The following is a 19,422-nucleotide window of genomic DNA, read 5'->3' as shown; positions in this document are numbered from 1 at the left end:
AAAAAAAAACAAACCATGAACAAAACTACCATAAGAAATGTAAAAAAAAAAAATAAATTCCATGCGGCTCACATGGAAAAACCCAAGAAAAATGGGTATAACAGTAAAATATAACATTTAATATGTATGGTGAAAAATAGGACTAACAATAAAGACACACAGCACAAACATAAGGGTGCACCCTAGAAAAACCCTACAAATATAATACCTAGCCTGTATTCCTGCCTAGCAGCGGAGGTTGGCACCCTATAAACATATACATGAAAATGGCGCCCCCACTCCTCGGTGGCTGTCCCTTTTTGCCCTGATGCACCTTGTAAAGTGATAAAATTCATCTTACCTCCTGATGATCCTCATGGGTGAAACGCATTGAAGTTGAAGCTTGATCCATTTGTTAAGTTCCCTCTTGTGTTTCCTGAGCCTGTTTTTATACTTTGGCATCTTTCCATATCTAATACTGATGGTGTATACTGATCAATTCCACTGTGTTGTTCCTTGATTTCACCAGGGTTAAGATTACAATCTACTACTCCCTGTTAGAACAGAGACTTAATAGGGTATATTACAGACAGCTGCCGTGGAGCATATCCATTGTAACATAGGGTGCCAACCTCCGCTGGTTAAGCAGGTGTCCAGATTTTAGGATACAGTTCAGGTTAAACCTAGGGGTATGATTATTTATTTAAATATCTGTTTTCATCTCTTTATCATTGGGAAGCATCTACAATTCCTACTATATACATATGGGTAGGCTCTGCTTCGAGGTTTACCATTTCTGATCTCTACCTGCAATAGCCCCGTTTACAGCCTTGAACAATATATTATGGTGTTTAGGCTGGAACGTATCTATTGTGGAACGTCTGTGTGTGTCACGCTGGGTGAGGGAGAAGCTAGGTGCATAATGGGAAGAGGGAGGGGGAGTCCAAACACTAGGAAAGGGAGGAGTGGAGAACCCTAGGCAGATCTGATAACACCCTGCCTGCCCTAAACGTCCCTAAATAGGATCTGCACCTATCGCCAAGCAGGAGCCTAATTTCTGACTGCCCCTAACGATAGACCCTGGATAGGGAGGGGAAGGGGTGAGTGCTAGACGACAAAAGAGAGCACATGCCAGCAATCCTCCAAGAAGAAACTAATTGACTTCTAGCACTTCCAACAGACAGAGGTAAATAGAGCCAACACCAGCACCTTGCTGAAGGGACTCTGTATTTAAATATGCAGCAAGGGTGTGCAGAAGCAGCAGAAGGTGGAGGTTGCTGCTAGGTCTTAAAGGGAGAAGAATATCACTCTATACAGAGATGAAAATCAAGAAGGTGCTTGCAAAGCCAAGCACAATGACCTTCTACAGCCAGATCCAAAATGACTGTCTGTCGCATCTGGCACACCCGTGACACTGTAGTGGTTTGATATCACTTTACAGGTCGCATCAGGACAAGAAGGGACAGCTGCCGAGGAGCGGGAGTGCCATTTTCGTGTATATATTTATAGGGTGCCAACCTCCGCTGCTAGGCAGGAATACAGGCTAGGCATTATACATGTAGGGTTTATCGAGGGCGCACTCGTGTGTGCGGTGTGTCTTTATTGTTGTTAGTCTTATTTTTAACCATACTTATTAAAAGTTCTACTTTACTTTTATACTAATTTTTCTGTTTTTTTTCCATGTGAGCTGCTATATTATAGACCCAGACTTTCTCAGTCAGATATAAAGCCATGCTCGGAAAACTACCGTATGTACCGTACATGGCATGACTCTTTGTACTAGTGTTATTCTTTAAATTACATAATCTTAAGTAAAAGGGGTAAAGACAAACATCACCAATGGTTATTTATTATGCTAGGTTTACACAGATTATGCAAGTGCCATTATTCTGCAGCATATTTTACATGCAAGGCAATGTAGTCACATGAAATTACATGTATTTCTCGGCTGAGGAATAAATTTCTATTCTCACATTTCATTAAAGGGGTTGTTTGGTCTAAAACGACAAGTCTGCGCACTGTAAGGACTATGCGGTGTCAGTGCCAGGAACAGCGGTCACATGTAGGACTAATCTGACACCACCTTATTATTCAGCTACACCTCCAATCGCCTTACATGGAGACAGAACACATGTGATTGCATGTATGCGCGACATACTCCTGGCCACAATCCATCTACACCAGACCTGGGCAAAATGAAGCCCGTGGGTTTTATCTGGCCCCCTGGCTGTTCCAGTCTAGCCCACTTACAGAGACAGCCGAGAAGCTGAAAACAGTGGCGCAGTGCTGTCTGCATCCTCGGGATGAATCGGAGTAAGGTTTTTTTTCCCATGTGTATGGGATGTTTGGCTGGACATGGGGAGGCTAATGGAGGGTATCATGCTGGACATGGGGGTCTCATGACGGACATGCGGAGGCTAATGGCGGGTTTCAAGCTGGACATGGGGAGGCTGATGGGGGGGGCTCACGCCGGACATGGGGAGGCTCATGCCGGACATGGGGAGGCTATGTGCGGACTCATGCCAAACATGGGGAGGCTATGTGAGGGCTCATGCTGTATATATAGAGGCTATGTGAGGGCTCATGCCAAACATGGGGAGGCTATGTGAGGGCTCATGCTGTATATATAGAGGCTATGTGAGGGCTCATGCCAAACATGGGGAGGCTATGTGAGGGCTCATGCTGTATATATAGAGACTATGTGGGGCTTATACGTTCTATAGAAGGGGCTGTGTGTGGGCTCAAACAGTATATAGGGAGATGTCGGCATACTTCACTCTGCTCAATATTAATATAAAAAAATAATTGTAATTAATATGTTAATATTAATATTGAGCAGAATTATTTTCAGCCTTCTGGTTTGGCCCTCCACAACAGTCACAGTCCCTCATATGACACCTCTGGAAAATAAATTGCCCACCTCTGCTGTAGAGTGTTTCCAGCTCGCTCAATGTAAGTGTAGTGCGTGAGGCTGGAAATAATTTCATTGGATTCTGGCCAGGAGCATACATAGCGCATACTTGCCATCACGTGACCGTCGTTCCCGGTGCCAACACAGGAGACTCCACTCCTCACAGCACACCATCACATAGTGACTGCAGACTTACAGTTTTAGACCGAACAACCCCTTTAAGTAAATGTGCGAGTGTTAATTTATTCCTCAGCACAGAAATAGATGTATTTTTTCAGGATTTACAAATCTGTAGTTAGAGTGACACTGCAGACTTGTCAACATTTACCACATCCATCTACATCAGCACAATTTAACAATTTTCTTTTGCTAGAAGGATTAAAAGTTTGTCAGCATTTCTTCATTTTTTCAACAAAGTTTACAAATTTATTTTTTTTTTTTAGGGACCACATTCCTTTTGAAGTGGCTTTGAATGGCCTATGTGACAGTAAATTGCCAATAGTGAGAATTGTAAAAACTGTTCCCCTCAAAGTTCTCAAAGCCAATTTGAAATTTATTAACCCTTTGGTTCTTCACAGGAATTAAGGCAATGTGGAAGAAAAAAAATAATATTTTACATTTTTATCACAAAAATGTTGATTTAGCCACAAATTTTTTCATTTTCACAAGGGTAACTGGAGAAAATGGACCACATAATTTGTTGTGCAATTTCTCCTGAGTACGCAGATACCCCATATTTGGTGGAAAATTACTGTTTGGGCACACGGTACAGCTCGGAAGGGAAGGAGCACCATTTGACTTTTGGAGCGCAAAATTGCACATTTGTAGAGCCCCTGATGTGCCTAAACAATTGAAAATTGCAAATCTGCCATTGTAGTGTCCAGTACGTTGTAGTGACCAGCTCAGGCTTCTGGAAACACACACCCGTAAATTAAGCAGGCACTCCTCACTACAGAAAAGCAAAACAAGTGGACGCTAAAAGTGGTTTAGGCACACTGCGGCTCAGAAGGGAGAGGAGCATTTGGATTTGGGAGCGCAAAATTCGCTGGATTTCTTTTGGGAGGACAGGAGCCATTTCACTTCTCCAGAGCCTTCACTACTTTTTTCTTCAGGTCAGTGCGATTACAGAGATACTAGATTTATATAGTTGGGTCTTTTATGTTTGGCTGCCATCACACTAAAAAATGTTTGTTTGGTTTTTTTTTGTTTTTTTTTTTACACAAAAAAAGTGTTTGCATTGCCATATCTTCAGAGCTATAATTTTTCTATATTTCTGCCTAGAGAGTCATGTGAAAGCTTGTTTTTTTGGAACATAGAGTTGAGGATTACAGAGATACCAGATTTCTATCATTTTTCCTTTTTTGCTCTTTGACACAAGCAATTTAAAAATATATATATATTTTTACATCAATGTATTCTGAGAGATATATGTGACGCCCCAGGATCCTGGTCGTCACAGTGACATTGCTTTCCTCACGGGGAGGGTGATGTTACGCTTGGAGGCAAGGAAGGATAACTTTCACCAGGTAAACACAAACATGCAACATGTTCACACTCCAGGCCACAAGGGGGAGCTTTTGATCCTATTCCTAGGTGACTCCCCTATATATATTGTGGTTTGGAGGGAAAGTGAGTTAGTTCCTGTCAGAGAGACAGAGGGGAAGGAAGCAGAACAAATTGCAGCGAGCGTATAGGAGAGCGTAGCACAGGAGAGTGACATCAGAGGAAGACAGCTGCGAATGAGCGATCCCCCTCTAAAGCGCAGATAACCGTTAGCCGGAACACCGAGGTTGTAAGGGACTCTAAGGCTTACAGCAGAAACTGGCAGGACAGCTGAACTGCAAGTTACCTGTCCGCCACAATACCCAGGAGGCACAGTGACACATAGAGCCCGGGTCGTGATAGAGACCCTGTAAAAAGGGCTCGAGTCGGGGGCGTGGCCTAGGCAGCAATGGAGTAGGGTGTGCTGCCAGTGAGCTCTGTGGAGGCATCCTCTTAAATCGGCACCCATCTACCCTATAAAGCGTATTTTTCTAACTTTTAATACTGGACACGGTCTGTACAGATCATAAGCATCATTTTGAGACCAGTATTGTGGCCTTTGGACGAAATTTGGACTTTTTTGGGACCGCACCGCATGGCTGAGGCCTTGCATCCGGCCTGCTGCAAATCATCCACCTAGGCCCTTATATTACTGGGCAAAGAAAGCCAGGGTTGTGGATCACTACCAGGACCCAAGAACTGTAACCTCTCACCTGGACTACTACCAAGGCTTCAAGGTATTGGAGGGCTGAATTAGATCCCGGGATCTTTCCCTTTCCCTGACCTGTCCACAGCTCTCAGCGCCTGTGAAGAAATCACCGGGTCTCCCCCATACAAGGGAGGGTGAGACACAAGCAAAGCGGGCTGTGCTCTCCGGGCACTGCCTGTCTGCAGCAGAGAGCAAAGGGACCACTGCGACTCTCCTACTGAGACCAGGACACCGCTCACCACCTCTCCGGGCAGTTAATTGACTGTAAAACGCCCCTTCTGGAGCGAATCCCCTGAGGGGGAGAGGGGCAGAGGAAGTCTGCAGCAGCGACGTCCGAGGAGAAAGAAATCCCCGGCAGCCGGCTAGACTTCAAGAGACGCCGTAGCCTCGGAGCGGAGGAACTTTCCCGCGAAGACACCTGCAGAGCGGCAAGTCGGGAGGAGAGTGGGCGTCGCAGAAGAGACGCCTGAATCAGACGCAGCTGAAGCAACTCCTGGGAGCAAGGCACCGATCGGCGGTGGACCGGAAGCATCGTCCCCAGGGACTTCAGGCACGGAGGTAAGGAGTCCCGGGACCAGCACTCGGAGGGCTCTCTCCTGTGGTGCGGCTGCAGCGGCGTGGTTGTGGCTGATAACCCCGAACAAGTGGGGACAACAGCTCACGGCCGGCGCTGCAAGCTCCGCCCCCTCAGTCTCGGTCTCCTACATATTAACCCCTGGAACAGTTTAGAGAAAAGCACATGCTAGGATTAGCTTTTCCACCTCTCTTCTGCGCTGTAATAAGGGGGATTTATCCAGTGTGACTGCCATACATTATAACATTAACTGCGCTTCTCTCTCTCATCCCACTGGGTTTATTTAAGTGCAACAAAGATCTCAAGAGTTGATCATTAGATTGTCCTGCCATAGTGTTCTGTGCGGCGGTCCCTGGCCAGAACAGTAGTGAACCTCTGCCCATACAACACTTCCACGGGCCCAACAATCCTAGCCCTGGCAGCTCTCCAGACATTATCGACACTTCATTATCAGGTGGCATGGACTGTGGTGCTCTAATTTTAGGCCTCTGAGGCCACTCTAATGGCCTGAACTCAGCTCCCCCCCAATCCCAGTAAGGGACAACGCACAGTATGCATCATCCTTGACTCTACTTCTTCAAGCTGGTCATATAAAACCGTGGTTCTCCATCTACTCCAACCGCTCCCATGACTAAGCAGCGCAAAAATAATCCTAGGTATGCTAGCAATAGATTCCAGGCGCTGACCGATCTAGAGGATAATATGCCTTCTGGACCTCTTTCCCAGTCCGAATCCTCCAACTCCTCCATAATAGACGGAGCAGAGTCCGAAACAATCCCAGCCTCTACCACCAGGACTCCGAGTACCCCTGCTCCGGATCATAATGCTCTACTCTCTCAATTTCAGTCTATTTTACATACGGAACTATCCAAAATGTCTGACAAACTGACTAAAGACTTAACGAAGGAAATTAGGGAGCTGGGATCTCGTACCTCAGACTTGGAGGACAAAATGGATTCGTCTCTCACCACCATTGCTACCCATGAAAAAGACATAGAGGCGCATCACAAGGAGATTTATACCCTCAATAATAAGCTCGAGGACTTTGAGAATCGTGCTCGTAGGGGCAATATTAGAATTAGAGGCCTGCCAGAAACCATCACAGACCTTCAATCTACAACTACAGCCCTGTTCCAGGAACTCCTAACAGGCATTTCCATCGAACGCCTTGAGATGGACCGTATTCACAGAGCCATAACCAGGAAAAACCCCAAGGGCCCCCCGAGGGACATAATCTTAAAGCTACATTATTATAAAACTAAAGATCAACTTCTCCAAGCCGCTAGAAATTCTACTTCTTTGGTTTTCCAGGGACACTCCTACGAACTGTTCCCGGACCTGGCCCCCACTACTATCGCGAAAAGACGGGCAATGAGACCATATTTGGAAGTTTTACGTTCCAAAAACATTAAGTATCGCTGGGGATTCCCCTTTAAGCTGATTTTCACCCACGGAGAGATGGTCCATACGGTCCTTTCCCCAGAAGGAGCAAGCCGTTGCCTCACCAAGTTGCAGCTTATGAATCCCCCCTCACATGCCTCACTGCCATCATCGTCAATGCCACGGTCGGGGGACAGACGACCTGAACCGCAGGTCTCATCGGACCCCCCTTGAGATCCAGCGATTACCATAGCTCTACATGGAGCTTGGATATATACCTAGACAATTCACGTTTACAGCCTTGGAACTCTCTAGTATCAATATTACCTTTTTTCCCTTTTATTTTCTTGGCTGTTTTATAGCAGACAGAAAGTTGGTGTTAATAATATTGATGCATCTTAGTGTCTCTTCATTTTACAGTTTAAGATTGTTTTATAGTTTCCTTCTAGGACTCTTCGGTGCTAGGCCCTTACTGGCCGCCTATTTGGAATTCGGTTCCGAAATGTTATTTCACCAGCTATGAATGCCTGAGAGGGTCTCTTTTTCTTGCTATGCTCCGTTATATTATTTGTATTATATTTGTATTTTCAGGTTATCGATACGGACTTCACACCATGTATTGTTTTGGTGAGTTATTGTGGCTGTAGGGTCTCCCTTCATAGCCACCCCTATAGGTCTGGCATAGTTGACAACACACATGTAGTCCTGATATACAGCTAGGCCTTATTGGTGTTTCACATACCCAGCTTTCCCACACCTACCCCCCCCCCCCCTCCTATACATCTAATTATTAGGTTTACTCTAAATTGCGTTGTCCCTGAACTGTCCTTATGCCCCTACAGTGTCCTTATACACTGCCGCTCAGCACGTTGTGCTTAGCCAATGTTATGGTTTCCCTTGTTACCCTTATATCCCTGTTGTACCCAACTCTCCTTACTTGTGCTGTTCCGACTACTCAATCCTCCCCCTCCCCCCCATCTTCCACCCGAGTAAAGGCAACCTACCTCGCTTAAGTTAGGAGGACCTCCTCACTTCCAACCCGAAAACACGAGTGATAGCTAACATAGGCGATCCCCATATCTCTTTACCATGCCGTTAACGATCATTTCACATAACGTACGAGGTTTGAACTCTCCACACAAACGTACCAAGGCCTTTCGCTATTATAGGTCTCAAAGGGCCGACGTGGTCTGTCTCCAAGAGACGCACTTCTCTGCCAGTTCTTATCCAAAGTTCTTGTCCGCTTCCTACCCATTATATTATTTAGCCACCGTCCCTAATAAAACTAAAGGTGTAGCCATTTGTTTTAAGAAGTCCGTTCCCTTCGTCTTTAAATCCTTAGTAGCTGATAAGGAAGGGCGTTATTTGATAGTTACAGGCACTATTTCAGACGAACTGGTCACCATCGTCTCATATTATGCCCCTAACACCCATCAAACCGCCTTCTTCTCTACATTATGTGAACTAATCACCGAACATGCCCAGGGAGCCACGATACTTTGCGGTGACTAACTGTATGCTCAAACCCCATTTGGATAGGTCAACTACTGCACAATCCCTTATTATCCCATCACCACTCCCGTCGACGGACTCGCCCTCTCTTAATAAACTCCTTTCCCAATACCAATGGGTAGACCTGTGGAGGGACTTGCACCCCTCTCAAAGAAATTATACGTATTTTTCCCCGCGACACCTAGTCCACACTAGAATAGATCACATATTTGCCCATCCATCCTTCATTCCCAACATCTCTAACATTTCCATCCTTTCCACCCCATGGTCTGACCACTCCCCAATCTTGCTTATATGTTCCGCGCTGCACCCTAAACCATATTCATTTAATTGGACCCTGAATGATTCTCTGCTCTCCTACCCTGAGATCGCTTTAAAATTAAAAGGCCACCTAGAAGAATATTTTTCTCTCAATCTTCAGTCAGCCTCTTCTCCGATTTCTTTGTGGGAAGCGCACAAGGCAGTATTGAGAGGCCTGTGTATTCAAGTAGCCTCCCGTAGGAGGAAAGAGAGACTCGCGAGAGAGGCTGAATTGGAGGATAGGGTATCAGTGCTTGAGACTCAATTGAAAACTTCGCCATATGCCCCACTCTTAATACCCCACCTTACTAATTATTTTAATTCCTTGAGAGACGGAAATAAACCTGGAGAAGCATCGTTGATAGCAGCTGTGTCTATGATACCTAAGCCTAATTCTGATCAGTTAGCATGGTCCAACTACAGACCAATATCTCTAATTAACATAGACCTTAAAATATTAGCTAAAATTTTATCTCAACGGTTAAACTCAGGGCTGGGGACCATAATACATAGAGATCAGGTGGGTTTTGTTCCCAATAGACAAGCATCAGATAACATAAGACGAGTCTCTCACCTGCTGCATCATTGCAGACAGCGCTATTTACCAAGCATGTTATTATCGCTTGATATTAAAAAAGCCTTTGACTCCGTTTCTTGGCCTTATCTGTTTGCGGTCTTGCGGAAGTGGGGTTTCCCTCCTTGCTTTCTTACAATGTTTCAGGCCCTTTATAGCTCCCCTTCAGCATATGTTAGATACAACGGCTTCTCCTCCCCACGCTTCCCTATTCAAAGAGGCACTCGCCAAGGCTGTCCCTTATCACCCATTTTATTTCTTTTAGCCTTTGAATCCTTGGCGATACACATTCGGCTCAATTCATCCATCCAGGGTGCCACTATAGCATCAGTTCCCCATAAACTCTTCCTTTTTGCTGACGACATGCTGCTCCTCTTAACATCACCTCGTTCATCCCTCCCAGCTTTACTGCAAACTCTTAATAACTTTGAGCGCATTTCGGGTTTACAAATTAATCCCTCTAAGTCCTATGCTATGAATATCAATCTCCCCTCCTCTGTCACCACATTGTTAAAACAAGAATTCCCGTTTCAGTGGACCTCTAACCATTTGGACTACTTAGGAGTGAAACTTACATCGGAATACGGTTCGCTATACGCGGCTAACTACCCTCACATGCTCCGTAAAATCCGCCTAATACTCCAGTCATGGGGTAAACTTCATCTTTCTTGGCTCGACAGAATACGCGCACTAAAGATGACTATTCTCCCTAAACTACTTTATCTATTCCGGGTCCTCGCGGTCTCGGTCCCCACACAATATCTTAAAATTGCCCAACGAGCAATTAATTCTTTTGTTTGGAAGGGGGGTCTCCCTAGGGTTAATAGAGCCACCCTTTACCGCCATCGTCTAAAAGGGGGATTGGGGGTTCCAAACCTTTCAAAATACTATCAAGCAGCTCAACTAGGCCAATTGACGTTGTACCACGCCTACTCCGAACCCCCCGTGGCTAGCTCTAGAGGCCTCGGAACTTCACTCAAGTACCCTTGATACGATACTCTGGACTCTCCCAGTAAACCGGAGAGAAATTACTAATCCCATCATGGTTCATTCTCTCAGAATCTGGGATTCCATAAAATACTCCTCACACTTAATTTCACCATTTTTGCCCTTGGCCCCCCTGTGGGGTAATGCCCAGTTCCCTCCGGGAATGGATTCCCTTAGGGACTTCCGATTATGGGTAGCTGTGGGAATAACGAGAGTTCATCACCTCTTTAACGTAGATGGTATCATCCCATTTTCTGTATTGAGTGAGAAATACCATGTCCCATCGGGAGAAATATTTCGATACCTGCAACTTACAAATTTTGTCCAATCCTTACTAAGAAACTCAGCCCCCCTTATTCTTTCACGCCCTTTGAACAGAGATGCCACCAAAACCCATATGCCCCAGGTATCATATCCCTTCTTTATTCACATATCAATTCCCCAACTCAGAGGAGGTCCCTGGGTTATACCGTTCGCTGGGAGTCTGACATAGGTTCAATGCTGACAGACTCGGAGTGGACCCAAATTTGGTCTTCCTCTACCGGGGGTTTGCTCAATACCCTCATGTTGGAGACTAACTACAAAGTATTAACCAGATGGTACCTGACCCCTGCCAGAGTAGCAAAGGCTGTGGCTAACTATTCCCCAAACTGCTTTCGGAAATGTAACTCCATAGGAGATATGCTCCATATCTGGTGGCTATGCCCAATAGTTCGAAGGTTCTGGACCAGAGTTTATTTCTTGATTCTTTCAGTTACGAATATTAACCTTAAGAAAACCCCCTGGGAAGCTCTATTAAATAAGCGTATTTCTAATATTCCTAGATATTCCCGGGCCCTTATCACATTTATATTTTTAGCAGCTAAACAAACTATAGCTTCGGCATGGAAAAAAACAGGATTGGACTTATCGGGAGTTATATCTCGCCTATCCTGGTATATGGTAAATGAAAAATTAACTGCTATACTAACTGACAGAGTCGACAGATTTGAACTTATTTGGCACCCCTGGGCAGAATATGCAAGCCACACCCCTTTTGCGGAACCGGTATCCCGATTGTCTAACCCTAGTCCTCAGGCGCCTGACTAAACTACCCAAACAGATACAGATTTACTATAATCCCTTCTCGGGTCCCCTTCTCCTTCCCCCCCCCCCCCAGATCCCTTGTCCCACATTCTATGTTTGTCTTTGTTGTTACACTCGTCTTTTGTTATGACTTGTGTTATGTTTATTGCTGGTACTAGAACATAAACGAAGGACTGTTATACTTTTTATGATGCAATGTACTATTGGATAATGTTAAAGTACCTTCCCTTCCTGTACCATTTATTTTTGCAAACTTCAATAAAAATTTATTGTTTAGAAAAGGGCTCGAGTCACCTGTCATACGGGTTTGTGTCCTATCCTATATGGGGGACAGAGAGAAGAACCGTGAGGACTAGTGATGAGCGAATATACTCGTTACTTGAGATTTCCCGAGCACGCTCGGGGGTCCTCCGAGAATTTTTTTAGTGCTTGGAGATTTACTTTTCATCACCGCAGGTGAATGATTTACATCTCTTAGCCAGCTTGATTACATGTGGGGATTCCCTAGCAACCCCCACATGTACTTATGCTGGCTAACAGATGTAAATCATTCAGCTGCGGCAATGAAAACTAAATCTCCGAGCACTAAAAAATACTCAGACACCCGAGCGTGCTCGGGAAATCTCGAGTAACGAGTATATTCGCTCATCACTAGTGAGGACCTTATCAGACTCTGCCTATCCTGTGATCTGGAACCCTGGACTGTGGCTGCTTGAAGTCTTCAGTAAACCAGGTAAACAGACTGCAAACCTGTGTCATAGTTACATAGTTACATAGTTATTAAGGTTGAAGGAAGACTGTAAGTCCATCTAGTTCAACCCATAGCCTAACCTAACATGCCCTAACATGTTGATCCAGGGGAAGGCAAAAAAACCCCATGTGGCAAAGAGTAACTCCACCATGGGGAAAAAAATTCCTTCCCGACTCCACATACGGCAATCAGACTAGTTCCCTGGATCAACGCCTTATCAAGGAATCTAGTGTATATACCCTGTAACATTATACTTTTCCAGAAAGGCATCCAGTCCCCTCTTAAATTTAATTAATGAATCACTCATTACAACATCATACGGCAGAGAGTTCCATAGTCTCACTGCTCTTACAGTAAAGAATCCGCGTCTGTTATTATGCTTAAACCTTCTTTCCTCCAGCCGTAGAGGATGCCCCCTTGTCCCTGTCTCAGGTCTATGATTAAAAAGATCATCAGATAGGTCTTTGTACTGTCCCCTCATATATTTATACATTAAAATAAGATCACCCCTTAGTCTTCGTTTTTCCAAACTAAATAGCCCCAAGTGTAATAACCTATCTTGGTATTGCAGACCCCTCAGTCCTCTAATAACCTTGGTCGCTCTTCTCTGCACCCGCTCCAGTTCAGCTATGTCTTTCTTATACACCGGAGACCAGAACTGTGCACAGTATTCTAAGTGTGGTCGAACTAGTGACTTGTATAGAGGTAAAATTATGTTCTCCTCATGAGCATCTATGCCTCTTTTAATACATCCCATTATTTTATTTGCCTTTGTAGCAGCTGCCTGACACTGGCCACTGAATATGAGTTTGTCATCCACCCATACACCCAGGTCTTTTTCATTGACGGTTTTGCCCAGAGTTTTAGAATTAAGCACATAGTTATACATCTTATTACTTCTACCCAAGTGCATGACCTTACATTTATCCCCATTAAAGCTCATTTGCCATTTATCAGCCCAAGCTTCTAGTTTACATAAATCATCCTGTAATTTAAAATTGTCCTCCCCTGTATTGATTACCCTGCAGAGTTTAGTGTCATCTGCAAATATTTAAATTCTACTCTGAATGCCCCCTACAAGGTCATTAATAAATATGTTAAAAAGAAGAGGGCCCAATACTGACCCCTGTGGTACCCCACTGCTAACCGTGACCCAGTCCGAGTGTGCTCCATTAATAACCACCCTTTGTTTCCTATCCCTGAGCCAGCTCTCAACCCACTTACACATATTTTCCCCTATCCCCATTACTCTCATTTTATGTAACAACCTTTTGTGTGGCACCGTATCAAAAGCTTTGGAAAAGTCCATATATACTACGTCCACTGGGTTCCCTTGGTCCAGTCCGGAACTTACCTCTTCATAGAAGCTGATCAAATTAGTCTGACATGAACGGTCCCTAGTAAACCCGTGCTGATACTGGGTCATGAGGTTATTCCTCTTCAGATACTCCAGCATAGCATCCCTTAGAATGCCCTCCAGGATTTTACCCACAGTAGAGGTTAAACTTACTGGCCTATAATTACCGAGTTCAGTTTTTGCCCCTTTTTTGAATATTGGCACCACATTTGCTATACGCCAGTCCTGTGGTACAGACCCTGTTATTATGGAGTCTTTAAAGATTAAAAATAATGGTCTATCAATGACTGTACTTAGTTCCTGCAGTACTCGGGGGTGTATCCCATCCGGGCCCGGAGATTTGTCAATTTTAGTTATTTTTAGACGCCGCTGTACTTCCTGCTGGGTTAAGCAGGTGACATTTAATGGGGAATTATTATCACTAGTCATATTGGCTGCCATGGGATTTTCTTTTGTAAATACTGATGAAAAAAAGTCATTTAGCATATTGGCTTTTTCCTCATCCTCATCCACCATTTCACCCAGACTATTTTTAAGGGGGCCAACACTGTCATTTTTTAGTTTCTTACTATTTATATAGTTAAAGAATATTTTGGGATTATTTTTACTCTCTCTGGCAATGAGTCTCTCGGTCTCAATCTTTGCTGTCTTGATTTGCTTTTTACAGAATGTATTTAATTTTCTGTATTTATTTAATGCCTCCTCACTACCTACTTCCTTTAATGATCTAAATGCTTTCTTTTTGTCCCTTATTGCGCCCCTTACAGCTCTATTTAGCCATATTGGTTTCCTCCTATTTCTAGTATGTTTATTCCCATACGGTATATACTGTGCACAGGTCCTATCCAGGATGCCAATAAACGTCTCCCATTTTCTTTGTGTATTTTTGTGTCTCAGGATATCGTCCCAGTTAATTGCACCAAGATCCTCTCTCATCCGTTGGAAATTTGCCCTCCTGAAGTTTAGTGTCCTTGTCACCCCCCTTCTACCCATCTTATTAAAGGTTACATGAAAACTTATTATTTTGTGATCACTATTCCCCAAGTGACCCCCAACCCTTATATTTGATATGCGGTCTGGCCTGTTGGTTAATATTAGGTCTAGCAGTGCCCCCCTCCTTGTTGGGTCCTGAACCAGTTGTGAAAGGTAATTGTCTCTCATAGTTGTCAAAAACCGATTACCTTTGCTGGAACTGCAGGTTTCTGTTCCCCAATCTATTTCAGGATAGTTGAAGTCCCCCATAATAATGACTTCTCCTTGAGTCGCAGCTTCATCTATTTGCTTTACGAGGATATTCTCCATTGCTTCCATTAGTTTTGGAGATTTATAACAAACCCCTATCAGTAATTTATTATTTTTTCCCCCTCCCCTTATCTCCACCCACAGAGACTCTACATTTTCATTAGATTCACCTATATTATCACGCAGGATGGGTTTTAAGGTCGATTTTACATACAGACACACCCCACCCCCTCGCTTATCTGTACGGTCATTTCTGAAAAGGCTATAGCCCTGCAAGTTAACAGCCCAGTCATGGCTCTCATCCAGCCACGTCTCAGATATCCCCACCATGTCATAATTATGCTCCAACAACATTAGTTCTAATTCATCCATTTTGTTGGCGAGGCTTCTGGCATTAGTATACATGCACTTGATGTTACTCTCTGTACCTCTATTCTTTCTTAAATTACTAACTGTTCTAACCCCACCCCCCATGCCACCGCCACCCCCAACTTCCTTATTTGTGCCCAGGTCTCTATCTGCACTATCTTCCCCTCCTATAAAATGAATACCCTCCCCCCCAATCCCTAGTTTAAACACTCCTCCAACCTTCTAACCATTTTCTCCCCCAGCACAGCTGCCCCTTCCCCATTGAGGTGCAGCCCGTCCCTAGCGTAGAACCTGTAGCCAACTGAGAAGTCGGCCCAGTTCTGCAGGAACCCAAACCCCTCCTTCCTACACCAATTCTTGAGCCACTTATTAACCTCCCTAATCTCCCGTTGCCTCTCTGGCGTGGCACGTGGTACAGGCAGTATTTCGGAAAATACCACGTTGGAGGTCCTTGCTTTCAGCTTGCAGCCTAATTCCCTGAAATCATCTTTAAGGACCTTCCACCTACCTCTAACTTTGTCATTTGTGCCAATGTGCACCATGACCGCTGGGTCCTCACCAGCCCCTCCCAGTAATCTGTCCACCCGATCAGCGATGTGTCGGACTCGAGCGCCAGGTAGGCAGCACACCGTCCGACGATCCCTGTCTTTGTGACAGATTGCCCTATCTGTTCCCCTAATAATTGAGTCCCCCACTACCAGCACCTGTCTGGCCTGCCCTGCTCTCCTTTTTCCCTCCTTACTGGAGCAGTCACTCCTCCGGCTTTCAGAGGACATGCCTGGCTGCAGCAGTGCTACCCCTGCACTGGCACCCCCCTCATCTGCCAACTTAGCAAACTTATTGGGGTGTGCCAGATCAGGACTAGCCTCCCTGGCACTCTTCCCTCTACCCCGCCTTCTATCTGTCACCCAGCTAACTGCCACACTGTCCTGCAGCTCCATCCTACCATCCCCCTCCTCATCTATCCCATTGAGCGTCTGCTCAGTGAGCAGAAGACTCCTCTCCATATTGTCTATGGATCTCAGTGTTGCCAGCTGCACATTTAGATCCAGTATCTGGGTTTCCAAATGCACAATGTGCTCACATCTCGCACAGCAGTATGCACCCTCGACCGGCTGGTCAAGGACTGCATACATGTGGCAAGATGTACACTGGATGGCATTAACAATTGTGGAGCACATTTCCTAATGGGGATTGCACCACACAGAAACGTTAATTAAAAATAAATACAAAGTATTAATTAAACCAAAAAAAACAAAAACAAAAAAAAAAAACCAGAAGCAATTCCTCCCTTGGAAACTCCCTGATTCCAAAGTCACTGAATCACAAGTCACACACTTACCGCCGTTCACACTTACGCTCAGGTCACACTCAGCTCGCTCACACTCGCTGTGCTGAAGATTTATAGATTTTTTTTTTTTTTTTCTCTCTATCTCCCCTCAACAGCAATCCACCTTGCTGTTCAGATGCACTTCCAAAAAGGACTTGAGCCCCAAACAGCTGCCCCTTATATCCCCTTAATTATGAGCCCCCACCCTAAGTTAACTCCTTATGAATACAGCTACTCCCAATTCAGCAACTCACTCCAATTCACACAGGTATTTGTTAAAGGCCTTCCAAATACCTCCTCACTGAATCACAAGTCACACACTTACCACCGTTCACACTTACGCTCAGGTCACACTCAGCTCGCTCACACTCGCTGTGCTGAAGATTTATAGATTTTTTTTTTTTTTCTCTCTATCTCCCCTCAACAGCAATCCACCTTGCTGTTCAGATGCACTTCCAAAAAAAAGCAATGTCCTCATGTCCTCAAATGTCCTCAAATGTCCTCATTCTTTACTGCGCCATTCACCATCTTCCATCTACACACCGGGAAGCCCTGGGGATATACTTCACCTGTGGGAAGTTATACATCTAGCGGCCATAAAATCACCCCAGAGGACCCCTTAAAGCAGCGTCGGTCCCCACTGACCGAATACCACAGGTGGCGTCACGAACATAAACTTTAATCAATACCCCTTTTACATGGGCGCCCAGGGCCACGGACGGGGCCGCCACCATGACATACCCCTGTGAACACCGGACCCAGTACCCCACGGCCCTAGCGGGCGACTCAGGTTTTGAATTTTTCTGCTGACGAAGCTTTTGGTGGATTATTTTTTGCGGGACAAGATGTTTTCAGCTATGCCATTTATATTTACAGCGCGCTTTTGATTGCATTTTATTCCACTTTTTGTTCGATGTAAAAAGCATAGTTTTTTGCCACTATTTTCTTAGGGTGTTCACTGAAGGGCTAACTAGTATGACAGTTTTATAAAGTTGGGTCGTTCCAGACACGGAGATACCAAATATGTGTACTTTGTTTATTTTTGTTTTTACATAAATTTATGTATGAATTGGTATAATATTGTTTCATTCTTCATTTTGAGTTTTTTTTGTTTGCTTTTTCTTCTTTTATATCTTATAATTTTTTAAAAACTTTTTTTTACCTTGTCCCAGTGACGACATCACTTTCCATTGTCAATCGCTGATCTAATATTCTACAATGCTTTTGCTTTGCAGGGCAATAGATCAGTGTCTCGTACACGGGGAATAGGCATGTCAGCTCCTGCTCTTACGACCCCGGGGTCACCATGGACACTATTGGCTCAAAGTGATCGAATTCGTGTTGTGCCGATCAGAGCAGGGAGGGAGCTCCCTCTGCTAGGCCAATTGCTGTCGCTATCACTATTGACAGGGGTTAAAAAGAACCGATCGTGAGAGTTACTGCAGGGTGTCCGCTTCGATGCATAGCTGACACCCGGTGATAATCATTGCACCATACGGCAGTTTGCGGGAATGCCGTACATCAGCGCATGTCGTGAAGAAGTTAAACTGAAGAGAACAGCAAGACCATGCTTTTCTACAGGTTGTGTGTTAAAGGGGAACTGTCACGTTATACATGCAGTCCGATCTGTGACCAACATGTAATGGAGAAGGAGAAGCTGAGCAGGATGATCTATAGATTTGCTGGAAAAGATTTTATTCATTGAAACTTTTAGTGTCTGAATGAGTCCAGTGGGTGGTCCTATTTAGTGACTGACAGCATTATGCACAGATAACCACCCACTAGACTCCTATGCATTCAAACACCAGGGATATCAATGAATAAAATGTCAGGGTTACTGAAAATTTTCCAACAAAATATTTATCAATCTGATCAGCTCATCCTGCTCTACAATACCCTGCAGGTACAGTGATCAGACATCATTTTCAACATGACAGGACACCAACTGTTAGTAAAGTATAAATGAGGAAATCGTTTGGGTGAGAAAAAGGGGCAACGTTAAGGAACATGAACATGTTACTTCTGTTATAAAGTTTTGTGGTACTCCCCATTTTCTTCAGCTGCGTGCATTCTGCTTACAAAATTGAGGATACAACTTTGGTCAGGACTTCTCTGTCCTTCTTAAATAGTCACTGGGAAGTGCAGTTGAATCAAGACACAATGTAATAAAAAAAAGTGGTAGACCCTTATCAGAGTATCTTCTATATAGACATATCACTGAGTATTTGCTTTCTAAACTCCATAGTTAAAAAAAAAAGGAACAGCACACACTCCTCCTGTATTGGCAGTATAAGAACTGGATTTGTCAGCAGCAGCATTTCTCCCTCGTGCACCATTACTGGCTCAACCAGTCAGCCTAAAACCTTTGGAAATCCCTCGATGGCTTGTACACCTCTTTTGAGATCCAAAGCTGCAAAGAAATATTTTCCTAAGATCTCCTAAACATGAACATTCTGGAAACGTTAAAACCAGATGATTACAGATTTCCGGCTAAATCAAATGCATACCCTCCACAGATGGAAAATCCTCTTCATTTCCTTGTGTGCTGCATCCAAGAAGAGGTAAGGTCTTGTTGGCCAATTGTTGTCGATAGGAGATGCTGAGGGAACCTTGTTCTTCATTTCCAAGAAGTACTTTTGCATCTGTGATGACGATAAATAAAATACTAAGTATTAAGAATTTGAAGATACTGGACAATCTGCTACAACAAAGATTATCTAAAAAAGTAATTTTAACTGTAAAATCGCTCTCCTCACATAATTTCCAACAGAAAATAAACTGAGCAGAAACTCAAACTTACATTTCTAGAAACTTCTTAA

At 44.3% G+C, this 19,422-nt stretch overlaps 1 protein-coding gene across 5 annotated transcripts in view; it reads right to left on the bottom strand.

Moving 5' to 3' along the window:
- MYO1B (myosin IB) overlaps positions 1-19,422 on the bottom strand; it is a 275,911-nt gene that overhangs the window by 25,926 nt on the left and 230,563 nt on the right. For all 5 annotated transcript variants that reach the window (XM_077275371.1, XM_077275373.1, XM_077275375.1 and 2 more), the window contains one exon: positions 19,111-19,245. In XM_077275371.1, coding sequence (XP_077131486.1) covers positions 19,111-19,245 — 135 coding nt within the window. The remainder of the gene's footprint in view (positions 1-19,110; positions 19,246-19,422) is intronic.

This window comes from Ranitomeya variabilis, chromosome 7 (genome assembly GCF_051348905.1).
Source record: "Ranitomeya variabilis isolate aRanVar5 chromosome 7, aRanVar5.hap1, whole genome shotgun sequence".
Classification (NCBI taxonomy): domain Eukaryota; kingdom Metazoa; phylum Chordata; class Amphibia; order Anura; family Dendrobatidae; genus Ranitomeya; species Ranitomeya variabilis.
The sequence above is the reverse complement of the archived record's forward strand: the minus strand, read 5'-3'. Positions and strand labels throughout refer to the sequence as shown.